The sequence below is a fragment of the Panulirus ornatus genome, chromosome 34 (genome assembly GCF_036320965.1).
Source record: "Panulirus ornatus isolate Po-2019 chromosome 34, ASM3632096v1, whole genome shotgun sequence".
Classification (NCBI taxonomy): domain Eukaryota; kingdom Metazoa; phylum Arthropoda; class Malacostraca; order Decapoda; family Palinuridae; genus Panulirus; species Panulirus ornatus.
The window spans coordinates 17,834,985-17,851,077 of NC_092257.1; the positions used below are offsets into that span (position 1 = coordinate 17,834,985).

General features: G+C 40.0%; 1 protein-coding gene across 2 annotated transcripts in view; it reads left to right on the forward strand.

Annotated features, from left to right (window-relative positions):
- Window positions 1–3,018: 3,018 nt before the first annotated feature.
- LOC139759959 (uncharacterized) overlaps window positions 3,019–16,093 on the forward strand; it is a 79,312-nt gene continuing 66,237 nt past the window's right edge. The window contains exons 1-2 of one of the 2 annotated variants that reach the window (XM_071682659.1): window positions 3,019–5,321; window positions 9,965–10,115. In XM_071682659.1, coding sequence (XP_071538760.1) covers window positions 5,059–5,321; window positions 9,965–10,115 — 414 coding nt within the window. In that variant the 5' untranslated portion in view covers window positions 3,019–5,058. The remainder of the gene's footprint in view (window positions 5,322–9,964; window positions 10,116–16,093) is intronic. The other variant, XM_071682660.1, reaches the window with a different exon arrangement.

Consider the following 16,093-nt stretch of genomic DNA (forward strand, 5'->3'; position numbering starts at 1 on the left):
TGACAGCTAGAGACTAAGTGTGAACAAATGTGGCCTTTGTTGTCTTTTCCTAGTGCTACCTCACACACATGAGGGGGGGAGAGGGTTGTTATTTCATGTGTGCCGGGGTGTTTCCCGTTTTAGAACGTTAAAATATAAGGAGGGGAGGATTTCTAGCCCCCCCGCTCCTGTCCCCTTTAGTCGCCTTCTACAACACGTGAGGAATGCATGGGAAGTATTCTTTCTCCCCAGTCCCTAGGGATAAACAAATATATAAAATATTTAAACAAATGTGATATTAGTAATGTGATATATAAACAAATGTTATATTCGTAATAAAATCAAATGTTATGAAATAACAAACCACTGTCAAATTGAATATGACCATTAAAGTGAATAGTTCAGCAATAATTTAATTTGCAATAGCTCCATTAACATTTCCAACTTGTATGGCTCTTTCACAAAATATATTAATACTGCCTACATGAAGAACGGCTATATGCTGAATACAGATTAGTTAAAATAAAATAACTTTATCAATAATTCTATACTCCAAGGAACTAAAGAAGGTGTTCTGAAAGGCAGATGTTGTCACGAACTGGAGCTCATGTTTGAGTCCTCATACAAGTTTTAAGTGTGACATTAGCTTAACCCATAAATATCATCATTTACAAAACAAAGAGATCATGAAAAAATGGTGACAAAAAATATCAACATTTAATAACAAAACTTCAAGTAATCTAGACATCATGCATTCTTGGATCATTTAGTATAGCATTAGGTTGTAAAAGATGTCTTCCTATTCTACAAAAACTTTTGATTTAAAAAGCAAATAAGCTGAAATACTAAAGTCTTGATGGAAGCTGCACATTGTGCAGTTACTAGCCGTACAAATTACATTTTTTTAAGCAAGTTTCTGCAACAATTTTTCTATTAGTTATTCAGCTTAAGCTACTGGTACCCATATGTGTTTGAAAATTCATGCTAAACATGTATTCCTAAAGATAATTACTTGGCAGTGCTGTCTAAATGTCAAAACCTGGGGAAATTATGTTATCAAATTCTGGTTATTTTGATGGGAACGAGTTTCAAAATATCAAAAGTAAAAGTGGTATCGATGTACCACACATTCAACAGTAACTTCAGCACAGTTGGTATACTGCTGTAACTGGGTTCTCTTTTGTCAGTGATAATCTGTAACTTTTAATTCGCTTGTCTCAATCTTATATTCAGGACCAAATTTAATGCTAAATCAGAGACCCATAACTGGTTTAAAGGTGTTATTAGTTAATTATGACTAGCTATGACCATCAAAGATTAGTGAAACAGATCCCTACAAAAAAAAAGTCAATCCATCACAATAATTATAGCATCTTTAAACAAAGTGCATATTTTCTATCTGAGTTACCACTCTTTTACAAGCAAGGCATTTCTCGGAAGGATTGACTGATTATCTGAAATCATCTGCCACATTTTCTCAAAAGAAGGGTAAAATTATTAGAAAGGCTACATACAATACAACCATATTATAGATATATTTTGTGCAAATCTAAAACCAATCAACTGTCACATTTTCCACATCAGTGTAATAAAATAGTGGCCTGGCTTATTTAGTCATGCTATAGCAGTGAAAAATTAATGCATATTGCATCTTTACGACAGAAAGTCCCAAATATATTATATATATTGAGGTAAGGGAGAAGATTGTTTGAGATTTTAGGGAGAGGAAACAATATCAGTGAGAAGAGAGTGGTGAAAATAAGTGAGCTAGGAAAAGAGGCATGTAAAGTAATTGAGAGACTGAGTATAATATGGTAGAAGGTAAGAGTAAATGTAGCAAGGGGAGTGGGTGAAGAATGGGAGGTATTTAGAGGAGCAGTGCTGGCATTTGCTAGAGATGCATGTGACACGCAAAAGGTGGGAAGAAAGCAGCTTAGAAAGGGTAATGAGTGGTGGGATGATGGAAAGTTGCTAGTGAAAGAGAGAAGGGAGTCATTTGGGGTTTACTTACAGGGAAGAAAAGCAAATGATTGGAGGACATATGAGAGAAATCAGTGAGAGGTCAAGAGGAAGGTGCAGGTATTGAAAAGAGGGAAAATAAGAGTTGTGGTGAGCAAGTATCAGTAAACTTTATTGAAAATGAGATGTTTTTGGAAGGAGGTTAATAATATGCAAAAAAGCAAGAGAACAAATAGAATATTGGTGAAGAGGGCAAAGGGAGAAGTGGTAACAGGTAGTGATGAAATGAGGAGGAGATAGAGTGAGTATTTTAAAGGACTGTTGAATGTGTTTGATGATAGTATGGCAGATTTAGGATGTTTGAGTTGGGGTGGTATGTGAAGTGAGTGAGTCATGGAATGTGGATTGTTGTTGACAGAAGAGGTAGTGAAAGCTTTCCAAAGGAAAAGGTGTGGAAAGACTGCCAAGGTGGATGGTATTGCTTTTGAATTTATTAAAAAAAAAAAGGCAGCAACTTTGTTGTTGATTGGCTATTTAGGTTTCTCATTGTATGTATAGTTCATGGTGAGTTGCCTGAGGATTGTCAGAATGCATGTATAGTGCCATTAAAAAAGTGCAAAGAGGATAAAAGTGAATGTTTAAACTACAGAGGTATAAGTTTGTTTATTGCACCTGGTAATTTGTATGAGAGGATAGCATCGGACTGGGGAGGAACAGTGTGGTTTCAGAATTGGTAGAGAATGTCTAGATCAGTTGTTTGCATTGAAGAATGTGGAAAAAAATCAGAAAAATGTATAGGTTTGTATGTGGCATTTATGGATCTGGATAAAGCACATGATAGAGTTGATGGAGATGCTTTGTGAAAGCATATACAATGTGGGAGGTAAGATGTTAGAAACAGTGAACAATTTTCATCAGGAGTCTAAGGCATGTGCACGAACAGGAAGAGAGGAGAATTAATTGTTTCAAGTGATCATTGGTCTGTGGTAAGGGTGTGTGATGTCACCATGGCTGTTTAATTTCTTTATTGTTGGGGTAATGAGGGAGGTAAACATGAGAGTACTGAAGAGAGAGGTGTGTATGCAGTGTGTAGAGTATAAAAGAACCTGGGAAGTGAGCGAGTTGTTGTTTGCTGATGATATAGCACTGGTGGCAGATTTGAGTGAGAAACTACAAAAGTTGGTGACTGAGTTTGGAAGGGTGTGTGAAAGGAGGAAGTTGAGAATAAATGTGAATGAAAATAAGTTATTAGGTCTAGCAGAGTTGAAAGAAAGGGTAGTTAGGGTGTGAGTTTGAATGGGGAAATATTAGAGGAAAAGAAGTGTTTTTAATACTCTCAAGTGTATGTGGTAGGAAATGGAACCATAGAAGTGGAAGTGAATCATCGGATAGGTAAGGGAGTGAAGGTTCTTGGCGATATAAAGAATGTGTGGAAAGATCAATATCTGGGAGGGCAAAAATCGGTATGTTTGAAGGTATAGTAGTCCCAACATTATTACTTGGATGCAAGGCATGGGCTGTAGATAAGACTGTGCAGAGGAGGGTTGATGTATTGGAAATGAAATGTTTGAGGACAACATGTAGTGTGAGGTGGTTTGATCTTGTAAATAATGAAAGGGTGAGGGAGAGGTGTGGTTAGAAAAAGAGTGTGGTTGAGAGAGCTGAAGAGGGTATGCAGAAAAGGTCTGGACATATGGAGAGAATGAGTGAGAGGTTGTTAAGAGGATATACATGTCAGTAGTGGGGGGAACAAGGAGAATGGGGAGACCAAACTAGAAGTGGAAAGATGGAGTGAAAAAGATTTTGAGCAGTAGGGGCCTGAACATGCAGGAGGGTAAAAGGCATGTGTGAGATAGGCAGAATTGGAATGATTTGATATATGGGGTCAGTGAACTGAACCAGGGCATGTGAAATGACTGGGATAAGCCATGAAAAGACCTTTAAGGCTTAGTTGTAGATAGGGAGCTGCTGTGTTTACATTAACAATGACAGCTAGAAAATGGACTTAAGCTGATGCAGCCTTTGTCTGTGTCTTTCTTCTTTCACACACACTTTCCAAACTCAGTCACCAACTTCTGCAGTTTCTCACTTAAATCAGCCACCAGTGCTGTATCATCAGCAGACTACAACTGACTCATTTCCCAGGCCCTCTCACCCACAACAGACTGCATACTTGCCCCTCACTCCAAAACTCTTGCATTTACCTCCCTGACCACCCCATTCATAAACAAATTAAAGAATCATGGTGACATCACACACCCCTGCCACAGACCTTCCTTCACTGGGAACCAATCTCTTCTCTTCATACACATACACATGCTTTACTCCATGATGAAAATGAATCACTGCTTCTAGCAGCTTACCTTACACAATGTACATTCTTAATACCTTTCACAAAGCATCTCTATCATCCCTATCATATGCCTTTTGTTGATACAGGATAAGAAATTGAATCCTTCTGTGTCATATGGGCACCAGCAAGACAGAATAAGAGAGAATCCAAAATCACTTTATGGGCAAAATTGAAGAAATTGAACATATGCGCTACCATGAAGCACTGAAAGAACTGCAACTATATAGTTCAGAAGTAAGAAAGATATGTGATAGTATATGCTTTGTCATAGATAGAAGGAATAAAAGAAAATGCTTTAAACATGAAAGCCTCTTAGCAAGGAAGATAGTCATTAGATCTTCAAGAATACTGTGGAATATACCAAAAGTAAATCAGACGGAATTATACAACAGCCCAACCTAGAATCTGGAGCAACTGTTCATATGCTGTTAGAAGAAATAAGAAATATGCATAGGATGACTGTAGAAACGTATGAAAGAATGCTTGTCATATGAACCCTGTCCCAGATGAACCAGAGTAGGTAATTGTAATGCAGGTGGCAGCAGATAGATATACTCTTATTCATGAAGCAAGAAATACAGAGGGCTTCATGCTGGCCTTGCCATCATGGCAAAACCTTGTCCATAATTGATATGGACTTACTTTAGCACTGTTTAGAATAAAGATTACAACAGTAATGAGCAAAAGAAAGAAGCTGGAGGGATGATGATTTAAGAAAGTTAGTTAAGACAGGAGAATGATGGTAAGTGGATATCTGAGAATGTTAAATGCCTTTTGAGCTGCAAAGCATTTTTTTGAGGTTGTTTTCTTGTTTTCTCATATACTGTCATAAATTGCTTCTGAATTTTTTCAAAATAACTTTGGTTGATAATGTATATGCTAATCAGAATACTTCTTCCAGTGAACTATATGACAGTCGCCAGTCAACAATGACACAGCTGCTTCGTGAGGCATTAGTTAGAAAAGCTAATTCTGTATTTATTTGTGTTTGTGACCCTGCTGACTACCAGCAGACTCATGCTACTCTTAGGTAAGTACAAAGGAACCTCCTTATATTTCATACTGATATACAGCAGCTCCTATACAACTTTGTGCAGTTACATTATTTTAACGAGTGTGATCATACATAGTTTGCTGTCTTGATAGACACTCCTTACTGCTTTTACCAACTTTCTTCCCACATCCAGTATTTGTAACATCTTCCACAAAGCATCTCTGTCACCCATATATGCTTTCTCAAAGTCCATAAGTGCCATATAAGTAGCCTTCCATTTCATTAATGATGTCCCATAAAATTCTTTGAAACTGACTCTTAATCCACTCATTCTCTACCATGTATGAAGTCGCGATGGTGCTCATCAGTCTGATGCTCTGTGCTTACCACTCCCATAAAATTTAACTGGTTCACTCAACATACTTGTACCTCTGTATTTCAAGCAATCAGCTTTGTTTCTCTTACTTTTATGCAGCGACACTACACAGGCATTCTGCCAATCCACAAGCGCTTCTCCTTGAGCTATACCTACAATGAAAGTCCTTACCAGCCAATCAGCAACCCTGCCACCCTTGAACTTTGTTTCACTTATGGCTACAACAGCCAGGGTCCTCTCTTTAAGCATATTACCTTTCCCTTTTTTTTCATCTTTGTTTCATCCACATGTATTCAGATATCCTAACTTGAACCTTTGAATAGGATGAGCGCTCCTCACCTGGCTTTTTCTTCTGTCACATGTTTTAGAACTGGGCAAATTGGGAATGAGAGATGGAAAGATAGAGTAGAAAAGATTTGAGTGTTCAGGGCTTCACCTGTTAAGTTAAATGCCTTCAAGACCTAGTTTCAATCCATTTCTTTATTGAAGCCTCTTACAACTCTTGTTTCTCCTTTGACAGTTCTGTAATTCCTGTAATTCCACCCCTTAACCTAGTAAACATATTTGGTTTTGCTGTAACATCCACTTTTTCATGGAAACCCCACATTGCTCCATTTATACAAAAGATGGAATAGTCATTGTATGGAGTACTTGGATGGTTCCTGCTTTACATCCTTACTTGACAGAGTTTAGGTGAAAGCAGTCCAACTTATAAACTCTCCTAGGCTGACTTCACAACTTGAGCCTCTTGCCCTATGCAGCAGTGTTGGTTCTATTTCCCTCTCCTATAACTGTTACTTTGGATTTTGCCCCCAAGAGCTAGCTGCTTGTATGCTCCCACCGCAAGTGAGACCACATGATACTTGGCAAACTGCTGTATCACATGATTACTGTGTGGCCACTGGTAACTCAAGGGTGGGCCATTTTGGTAGCTATTCCTTTCCCTATACTTAGAAGCTGTGGAACTCTTTGCCTACTTATGTCTTTCCCAATAACTATGACCTGGCACATTTTATAAAAGACAGGTTTTTCACTTCCTCCAAATTTGTGATACTTTTCCTTGTCTCTTCTTTTTCCTTTCAGTATCTTCTCAGTATTTCATTTAAGGCTTAGACAGAGTAGATTGGACCAGTATTGTATACAGGGGCTGATGTGCTGTCATCAGACTGAATCGGGTAATGTGAAGCAATCAGAAGAAACCTGGTGTTAGTGATAGGTGTTTTGAATGTGAAGGTAAGCATTGTGGTGGTTAGGGTATAATTTGCAGGCATGGGATATTCAGTGATGGGAATGGAAGTGGTGAACAGCTTGCAGAGTTTTGTGCTGAGAAGGTTGCTGGTGATTGGGGAGTACCTGGTTTAAAAAGAGGAGCATGCATAAGTATGCAAATGTAAGCAGGAAGGATGGTCAGCAGTTGTCATTGGATTACATACTAACTGATATACGGTAAACCCTCGGTTCAACCAACTATTAGGGGGAAGGGGTGTCCTTTAATGCCGAAAGTCCGTTGAATAGAATGTAAACTATTTCTGTGCCTCATTTAAGTTCACATGCTTTCTTTTAACTTCTCTATCACTGTAGGGTTTAGTGTGTGGTACGATAGTTGGGTGGCAGGCACCTAGCAGGGTGGGAATGTTACCGGGCAGTTGGAGGTAGGAGTCAGATTGAGATAGAGTTGATGCCACCCCTTTTGTGTGAAAAAATATTTCTTTATGATAAAGTGAGGTTGGCCTACCTGCTGTTATTGCACCTCTTACATGGCGCAGAGTAGGATTTGAACCTACATGGGAAAATCCCAAGTTATCACAATCTAGACATCAAGGAGATGGACGCTGTTTACAAAAAGTGGGGAATTATTGCCTGCATCTCCTCAGAACAATATGTGGTGTGAGGTGGTATGATTAAGTAATGAAAGGGTAAGAGATGTGTGGTAATAAAAAGGGTGTGGTTGAGAGAGCAGAAGAGGGTGTTTTGAAATGGTTTGGTCACATGGAGAGAATGAGTGAGGAAAGAATGGCCAAGAGGATATATGTGTCAGAGGTGGAGGGAACGTGGAGAAGTGGGAGACCAAATTGGAGGTGGAAAGATGGTGTGAAAAAGATTTTGTGTGACCGGGGCCTGAACATGCAGGAGGGTGAAAGGCGGGCAAGGAATAGAGTGAATTGGATCGATGTGGTATACCGGGGTTGACGTGCTGTCAGTGGATTGAATCAGGGCATGTGAAGCGTGTGGGGTAAACCATGGAAAGTTGTGTGGGGCCTGGATGTGGAAAGGGAGCTGTGGTTTCGGGCATTATTGCATGACAGCTAGAGACTGAGTGTGAACGAATGGGGCCTTTGTTGTCTTTTCCTAGTGCTACCTCGCACACATAAGGGGGGAGGGGGATGGTATTCCATGTGTGGCAAGGTGGCGATGGGAATGAATAAAGGCTGACAGTGTGAATTGTGTGCATGGGTATATATGTATGTGTCTGTGTGTATATATATATGTGTACATTGAGATGTATAGGTATGTATATTTGCGTGTGTGGACGTGTATGTATATACATTGTGTATGGGGGTGGGTTGGGCCATTTCTTTCGTCTGTTTCCTTGCGCTACCTCACAAACGCGGGAGACAGCAACAAAGCAAAAAAAAAAAAAAAAAAAAAAACATACACAGACATATACATATATACTTTTTTTTTTTTTTTTTTTTTTTTTTTTTTTATACTTTGTCGCTGTCTCCCGCGTTTGCGAGGTAGCGCAAGGAAACAGACGAAAGAAATGGCCCAACCCCCCCCCCCATACACATGTACATACACACGTCCACACACGCAAATATACATACCTACACAGCTTTCCATGGTTTACCCCAGACGCTTCACATGCCTTGATTCAATCCACTGACAGCACGTCAACCCCTGTATACCACATGGCTCCAATTCACTCTATTCCTTGCCCTCCTTTCACCCTCCTGCATGTTCAGGCCCCGATCACACAAAATCTTTTTCACTCCATCTTTCCACCTCCAATTTGGTCTCCCTCTTCTCCTCGTTCCCTCCACCTCCGACACATATATCCTCTTGGTCAATCTTTCCTCACTCATTCTCTCCATGTGCCCAAACCATTTCAAAACACCCTCTTCTGCTCTCTCAACCACGCTCTTTTTATTTCCACACATCTCTCTTACCCTTACGTTACTCACTCGATCAAACCACCTCACACCACACATTGTCCTCAAACATCTCATTTCCAGCACATCCATCCTCCTGCGCACATCTCTATCCATAGCCCACGCCTCGCAACCATACAACATTGTTGGAACCACTATTCCTTCAAACATACCCATTTTTGCTTTCCGAGATAATGTTCTCGACTTCCACACATTTTTCAAGGCTCCCAAAATTTTCGCCCCCTCCCCCACCCTATGATCCACTTCCGCTTCCATGGTTCCATCCGCTGCCAGATCCACTCCCAGATATCTAAAACACTTCACTTCCTCCAGTTTTTCTCCATTCAAACTCACCTCCCAATTGACTTGACCCTCACCCCTACTGTACCTAATAACCTTGTACATATATACACATGTACATAATTCATACTTGCTGCCTTTTTTCATTCCATTGCCACCCTGCCACACATGAAACAACAACCCCCTCCCCCCACACGCGTGTGAGGTAGTGCTAGGAAAAGACAACAAAGGCCACATCCGTTCACACTCAGTCTCTAGCTGTTCATGTATAGTGCACCAAAACCACAGCTTCCTTTCCACATCCAGAGCCCACAAAACTTTCCATGGTTTACTCTAGACATTTCACAGACTTATTCCCATATAATTGTTACGTACATCCTCAACACAATTTCCTTTGAATGAAAGAACGATAATAGCTTTCACCCAATCCTCAAGCACAACCATCTGCTTCTTTGCTAAACTGCATATCAAATGCACCCATTCTATCACACTTTCTCTTCCATACTACACCATTTCAGGTGCAATCTCATCCACTCTAGTGCTTTTCCTACCTTTACCTCATTATTACCCTCTTTACCTCTCTTCTTGGTATTGGCCCCTACGTTTGTATCTTTTCCTTGTATCCTCCATACTCATGTATGTGACAATTGCTGCTGTGCCTTCTCCTGTATTCATGATTTCTTCAGAATTCTCTAAATTCCTTTCACTTCCTCCTTTTGATTCAGCAACTTCTCTTCCATATTTTAGAAATTTAGATACAAGAAAAAGGGGGGTAGGGGGATCTTATAGTCTATATTAACATATTGTGGAAAAAATTTTGCAAATGATTACCAGGTTGAAATTGCTTTCAGATTTGGTAGAGCTGCAACTCATTTGGTTCAACACCCTCATTTGTTATTATCTTCCAAAAGTAAACTACACTGTATTATTAGTAAAATTATTCATAAGTTGGATATGGTACAACCCTTTTATGCTGAGACCTTGAAACAAAAGTTTGATCATGTGAGTATTTGATTTTACCCTTTTTGTAGGTTATGTATGTATGAATAGAAAAAGTTTGATAGAAATTAAAAGTACTGCATGCATAGTAAATATAATACGTTCATAAGAGCAGTTGTTTTGGTCCTGTGGATAAGGTTTATGTAAACCATCGAACTGTAAATGAGTTTGGTAGCTCTGAATATCCTTTTGTTTGTCTTAATGAAGTTGTAGATTTAAACAAAAGGTTGTATGCATCTTTACTATCTGCTGATGCCATATCCTTTACTTCTTTTTCTTTCATATTTTTTCACATTACCTGCATTTGCAAGTTAGTGCCAGAAAGAGATGAAGAAAGGCTTTATTTACTTGCATCCATTCTCTATTTCATGTGTAATGCACTGAAATCACAGCCGCCATCCAAAACCAGGCCCCATGGACCTATCCGTGATTTCCCCCTGATGCTTCGTATACACTGGTTCAGTCCATTGACATCACATAACCCCCTGTATACCACATCACTCCAGTTTATGTTAATCTTTGCATGCTGTTCAACCTACTGCATGTTCTGGCCCCAAGCTCTCACAGTAGTTTACACTCTTTCCTTCCATGTCCAATTTGTTCTCCCCCGCCTCTACATGTCCCCTCCACTTCTAACACATATATCCTCTTTGTCAACCTCTTTTAACACAGCCATGTGTAAAAGAAAAAAATTAGATGGTCATGAAAAATATTAATTTAACAAATACAAATAGTCAGGCAAACGCTTAGCACATGGAGGGGGGTCAGTCACTTAGATTATCTTAGTAAATTGTATAGGAGAGTAATGATTCTAGAGGATGAAGCATGTACAGAGCATCAGATTGGAGGAACATTGTGGTTTCAGAAATGGTGAAGGATGCGTGGATCAGGTGTTTACTTTAAAGAATGTTTGTGAGAAATGATTGAAGTAAAAGGTGGATTTTTATTTGACTTTACATATTTGGAGATTCTTTGTTAAAGGTCATAAGAATGTATGGTGTGGAAGGAAAGGTGCTTGGAGCAGTGAGAAGTTTTAATCAAAGGTTTAAGGCATATGTATGAGTAGGAAGAGAGGAAAGAGAGTGGTTCCAGGTGAAAGTTAGACTGCAACAGGGGTGTGATCGTACCATTGATGTTTGATTTGTTTATGGATGGGGTGGTGGGGCAGATAAATGCCAGAGTCTCAGAGAGAGGAGCAAGTATGCAGTCCGTAGGGGATGAGAGGGGCTGGTTATCAAGGCTTTAAATTTGCCCATCTTAGAAGAGAGAAGACCAAGGGGTGACAATCACAACCCTCAGTTTTTTAAAAGAGATCGATGCTATAACAAGGAACAGTTCTTCAAGAGATGTAGGGACAGAGCAACCAGATGACACAAAATGAAATTAAGGAAGAAACTTGTTAAAAAGATGTAAAGAAGTATTTTTTAGGATAAAAGTGGTGGATGATTGGAACAGAATGACTGAGGACATGATTAATGCAGACAACATGCATAAATGCAGGAAGTTGTATGATGATAGAGAATATTCAAATGATGGGTCCTTATGAGTATATACTTCCCTCCATGTACAATACAAAAAGGTAATTACACATGTACACACACACACAGGGGTACATGACTATATAGAGGAAAAGAGAAGGCAAAGGAAGGGGAAGATTGGCCCTCATGATATAAGATAGGGTTACTTTCCCATCTGCTATCCTTACTCATTCCCATTTGGTTTCATGTTCCCCTTACACAACATCTCCTCTTAGAGTATTTGTCAGTTTGTCTGAAGTTCATTGATACCCTCTCACCTCTTTTCCTGTTTAATCTCCTTTTTGGTTCTTGTATCTTTCTTTCAATCTTCTGATTTTTTGAACGTACTCCTCCTCTCACTTGAACTCCACTATATGTATTGTTCATACACCTCTTGTCTTCTCTTTCAGTAGCAATTTTAACTAATTCATTCCAGCACTATTCACTCCACCGCTCGTTTTCCTTTCTCAAAAGACCACTTCCCACCTTACACATGTTGCAGTTTTATCCAGATGTGCAAACACTGCTTCCCTAAATATCTTCCACTCCTCTTCCACTGCCCTCATTTCAGGTACTTTCACCCTTTGCTGCTGTTCACTCACTCTCAGCATTCTCGCCACATGCCTCTTTTCCATGCTCATTTACTTTCACAACTTTTTTCACAATTCAGTAATGCTTGTCTACCCCTAACCTCACTCACTCATGTGCACTCTTTTTAAACAAGTATTCCCAATCATCATTCCCCCCACAGCACACATCTCGACAAAGTCTTTCCTTTATACCATGACCCCATGCCCCTCAGTTTTACCCTCAGTAGCCTCATCGCCATCTCTTGCATTCAGATATCTTGGCCATGAACAACAATTTGCCATCAGGTGCCACATCACCCACTTCTACATATAGTTAGCCTAACTCTGTGCTTCAATCTCATGCATCAAAATTGCCAAAGTGCTCACTCAGCTCTTCCCAAAATGCACTCCTTTCTGTTTCACAATCTTTACAGCACACTTTTCATCTAATTCACTTTTGAAATCACCTAGTTACATTCTTAAACACCATATTTACCTTTTTTACACTCTAGCATTATCTGTACCTTAGTTACTTTCTTTAATAGTGTATATACCTTAGATACAGTCTTTAACTGTTTGTGTACTTTCATTCTAACTCACTTTGTTACACTCTTTAACATTGTCCCATAGTACTTCTCTTTCGTCAGATTTCAATCCTCCTTTGCTCTTGCCTTCTATTAATCTCTGACTTTATCTCATGAACATTTCCCAATTATTTTACCCCTTTCATTTTTCAGCTTAGTTTCACCAAGAGCCAAATCATCAAGGCTCCTTTCATTAGACATAACTGGAGTTCACCAGTTATGGAGACATTTGCCATGGCAACCTCCTTGAGGGAGTTTCCAAAGGGAATGGGCCTCAGAGATATGGATAGATAGCCCTAGTCTTTCCATTCTTCTTATGTTTATATCCTTAAACATCGTCACCTTAGCCTGAGCCTTCAAGTAGAAATGATATGCCTTTCCTTTTTCAACTTGGTTTCACTTAGAGCCAGAACATCAAGAGTCCTTTCATCAGATATATCCCTTGTCTCTCCATTCTTCTCTCTGTATTAACATTTACAAACATTTCACCCAATCCTGAGCCCTTGAGGAGAAATGCTCCATTCATTCTCATGTTTGTAACATTAGATAAAGTCTTTAACAGTGTGTATACTTTCAGTCTAATCCACATCACTATTAAGCTCACTTTGCTTCACTCTTTAACACAGTCTGACAGTACTTCTCTTCATAAGATGTCTTAGCCCTCATTTCCTCTTTCTGTTACAAATCTCAGACGTCATCTCCTGAATATTTTTGAATCATTCTACTTCTTTCATTTTTTCAGCTTAGTTTCTCCAAAAGCCAGCACATCAAGGTTCCTTTCATCAGACGAAGCACTTATCTCTCTGTTCTTCTCATTATATTTACATTTACAAACATTTTTGCCCCATCTTAATCCCTCAAGGAGAAATGCTCTGTTTGTTCTTATGGTCATGAAGACCTTTTGATATTTGTGTGATAAGAACAGAACATTTTACTGCATATGATACTCTGAATCATGTTTTCATAGTGCTTATTGCAGTACTTTGTTACAGTAAGCTCGTAAATGTGTTTGATGATTTGGGCAGGAAAGTGATTGGTTCTCAGTGAATGTAGGTTTGCGGCAGGGGTGTGTGATGTCTCCATGGTTGTTTAATTTGTTTATGGATGGGGTTGTTAGGGAGGTAAATGCAAGAGTTTTGGAAAGAGGGGCAAGTATGAAGTCTGTTGGGGATGAGAGAGCTTGGGAAGTGAGTCAGTTGTTGTTCGCTGATGATACAGCGCTGGTGGCTGATTCATGTGAGAAACTGCAGAAGCTGGTGACTGAGTTTGGTAAAGTGTGTGGAAGAAGAAAGTTAAGAGTAAATGTGAATAAGAGCAAGGTTATTAGGTACAGTAGGGTTGAGGGTCAAGTCAATTGGGAGGTGAGTTTGAATGGAGAAAAACTGGAGGAAGTGAAGTGTTTTAGATATCTGGGAGTGGATCTGGCAGCGGATGGAACCATGGAAGCGGAAGTGGATCATAGGGTGGGGGAGGGGGCGAAAATTCTGGGGGCCTTGAAGAATGTGTGGAAGTCGAGAACATTATCTCGGAAAGCAAAAATGGGTATGTTTGAAGGAATAGTGGTTCCAACAATGTTGTATGGTTGCGAGGCGTGGGCTATGGATAGAGTTGTGCGCAGGAGGATGGATGTGCTGGAAATGAAATGTTTGAGGACAATGTGTGGTGTGAGGTGGTTTGATCGAGTGAGTAACGTAAGGGTAAGAGAGATGTGTGGAAATAAAAAGAGCGTGGTTGAGAGAGCAGAAGAGGGTGTTTTGAAGTGGTTTGGGCACATGGAGAGAATGAGTGAGGAAAGATTGACCAAGAGGATATATGTGTCGGAGGTGGAGGGAACGAGGAGAAGAGGGAGACCAAATTGGAGGTGGAAAGATGGAGTGAAAAAGATTTTGTGTGATCGGGGCCTGAACATGCAGGAGGGTGAAAGGAGGGCAAGGAATAGAGTGAATTGGAGCGATGTGGTATACCGGGGTTGACGTGCTGTCAGTGGATTGAATCAAGGCATGTGAAGCGTCTGGGGTATACCATGGAAAGCTGTGTAGGTATGTATATTTGCGTGTGTGGACGTATGTATATACATGTGTATGGGGGGGGGTTGGGCCATTTCTTTCGTCTGTTTCCTTGCGCTACCTCGCAAATGTGGGAGACAGCGACAAAGTATAATAAATATAAAAAATAAATATGTTGGTACTGCAGTTTAATGATAATGTGGTATGATTTGTACTCTGTACCCTGTTAAGTAGTAGTTGGTCAGCATCCACAGACCAGGGAGGTATATTACCAATACTACCCTTCTACGTATGGGAGGGTTAGTGATGTCTACATAGTGAGCCAGCACTTCAGTGATGGTCAAGTTACACTCCTCTGACCCAGGTAGCTGTCTTTCTTTCTGCCTCAACTGCATGTGGACTGCTGGCATTTTGTCCAAAACATACAATCTCTCCTTGTCACATGTAACACTTAAACAACTTATTTTTCATAATTCTAGAATTTCATTCAGTAAGCACTGCACTATCTCTGCCTCTTGAAAAAATGGTAGGAGCAGTAAATAAAAGTTGTAGGTAGGAACATTGGGCAGAAGCATTAAGAATAAAACGTTAGTTATGCATGGGGGCATTAGGTATAAGGAGTAGGTTGGAACATTAAGCAGAACATTAGGTAGTGGTTGCAAGCAGCATTAGGTAGGAGCCTCTAAAGACACTGTGCTAGAGTTGTCCTCTACCTGTGGCTTGTGAGGTACTAAAAGCTAAGAAGCAGCACCAGAGTTCTTTAGTTATGGAGACTCTTTTGCCACAGTCACCTTGTGAGAGTTCCAGAAGGGAATGGGTATTGGAAATATTTATTTTATATTCCTTTGTCGCTGTCTCCCGCCTTAGTGAGGTAGCGCAAGGAAACAGACGAAAGAATGGCCCAACCCACTCACATACACATGTATATAATACATGTCCACACGTGCAAAATATGCATACCTATACATATCAACGTATACGTATATATACACACACAGACATATACATATATACACATGTACATGATTCATAATGTCTGCCTTTATTCATTTCCATCGCCACCCCGCCACACATGAAATAACAACCCCCTCCCCCCTCGTGTGCGCGAGGTAGCGCTAGGAAAAGACAACAAAGGCCACATTCGTTCACACTCAGTCTCTAGCTGTCATGTAATAATGCACCGAAACCACAGCTCCCTTTCCACATCCAGGCCCCACAGAACTTTCCATGGTTAACCCCAGACGCTTCACATGCCCTGGTTCAATCCATTGACAGCACATTGACCCTGGTATACCACATCGTTCC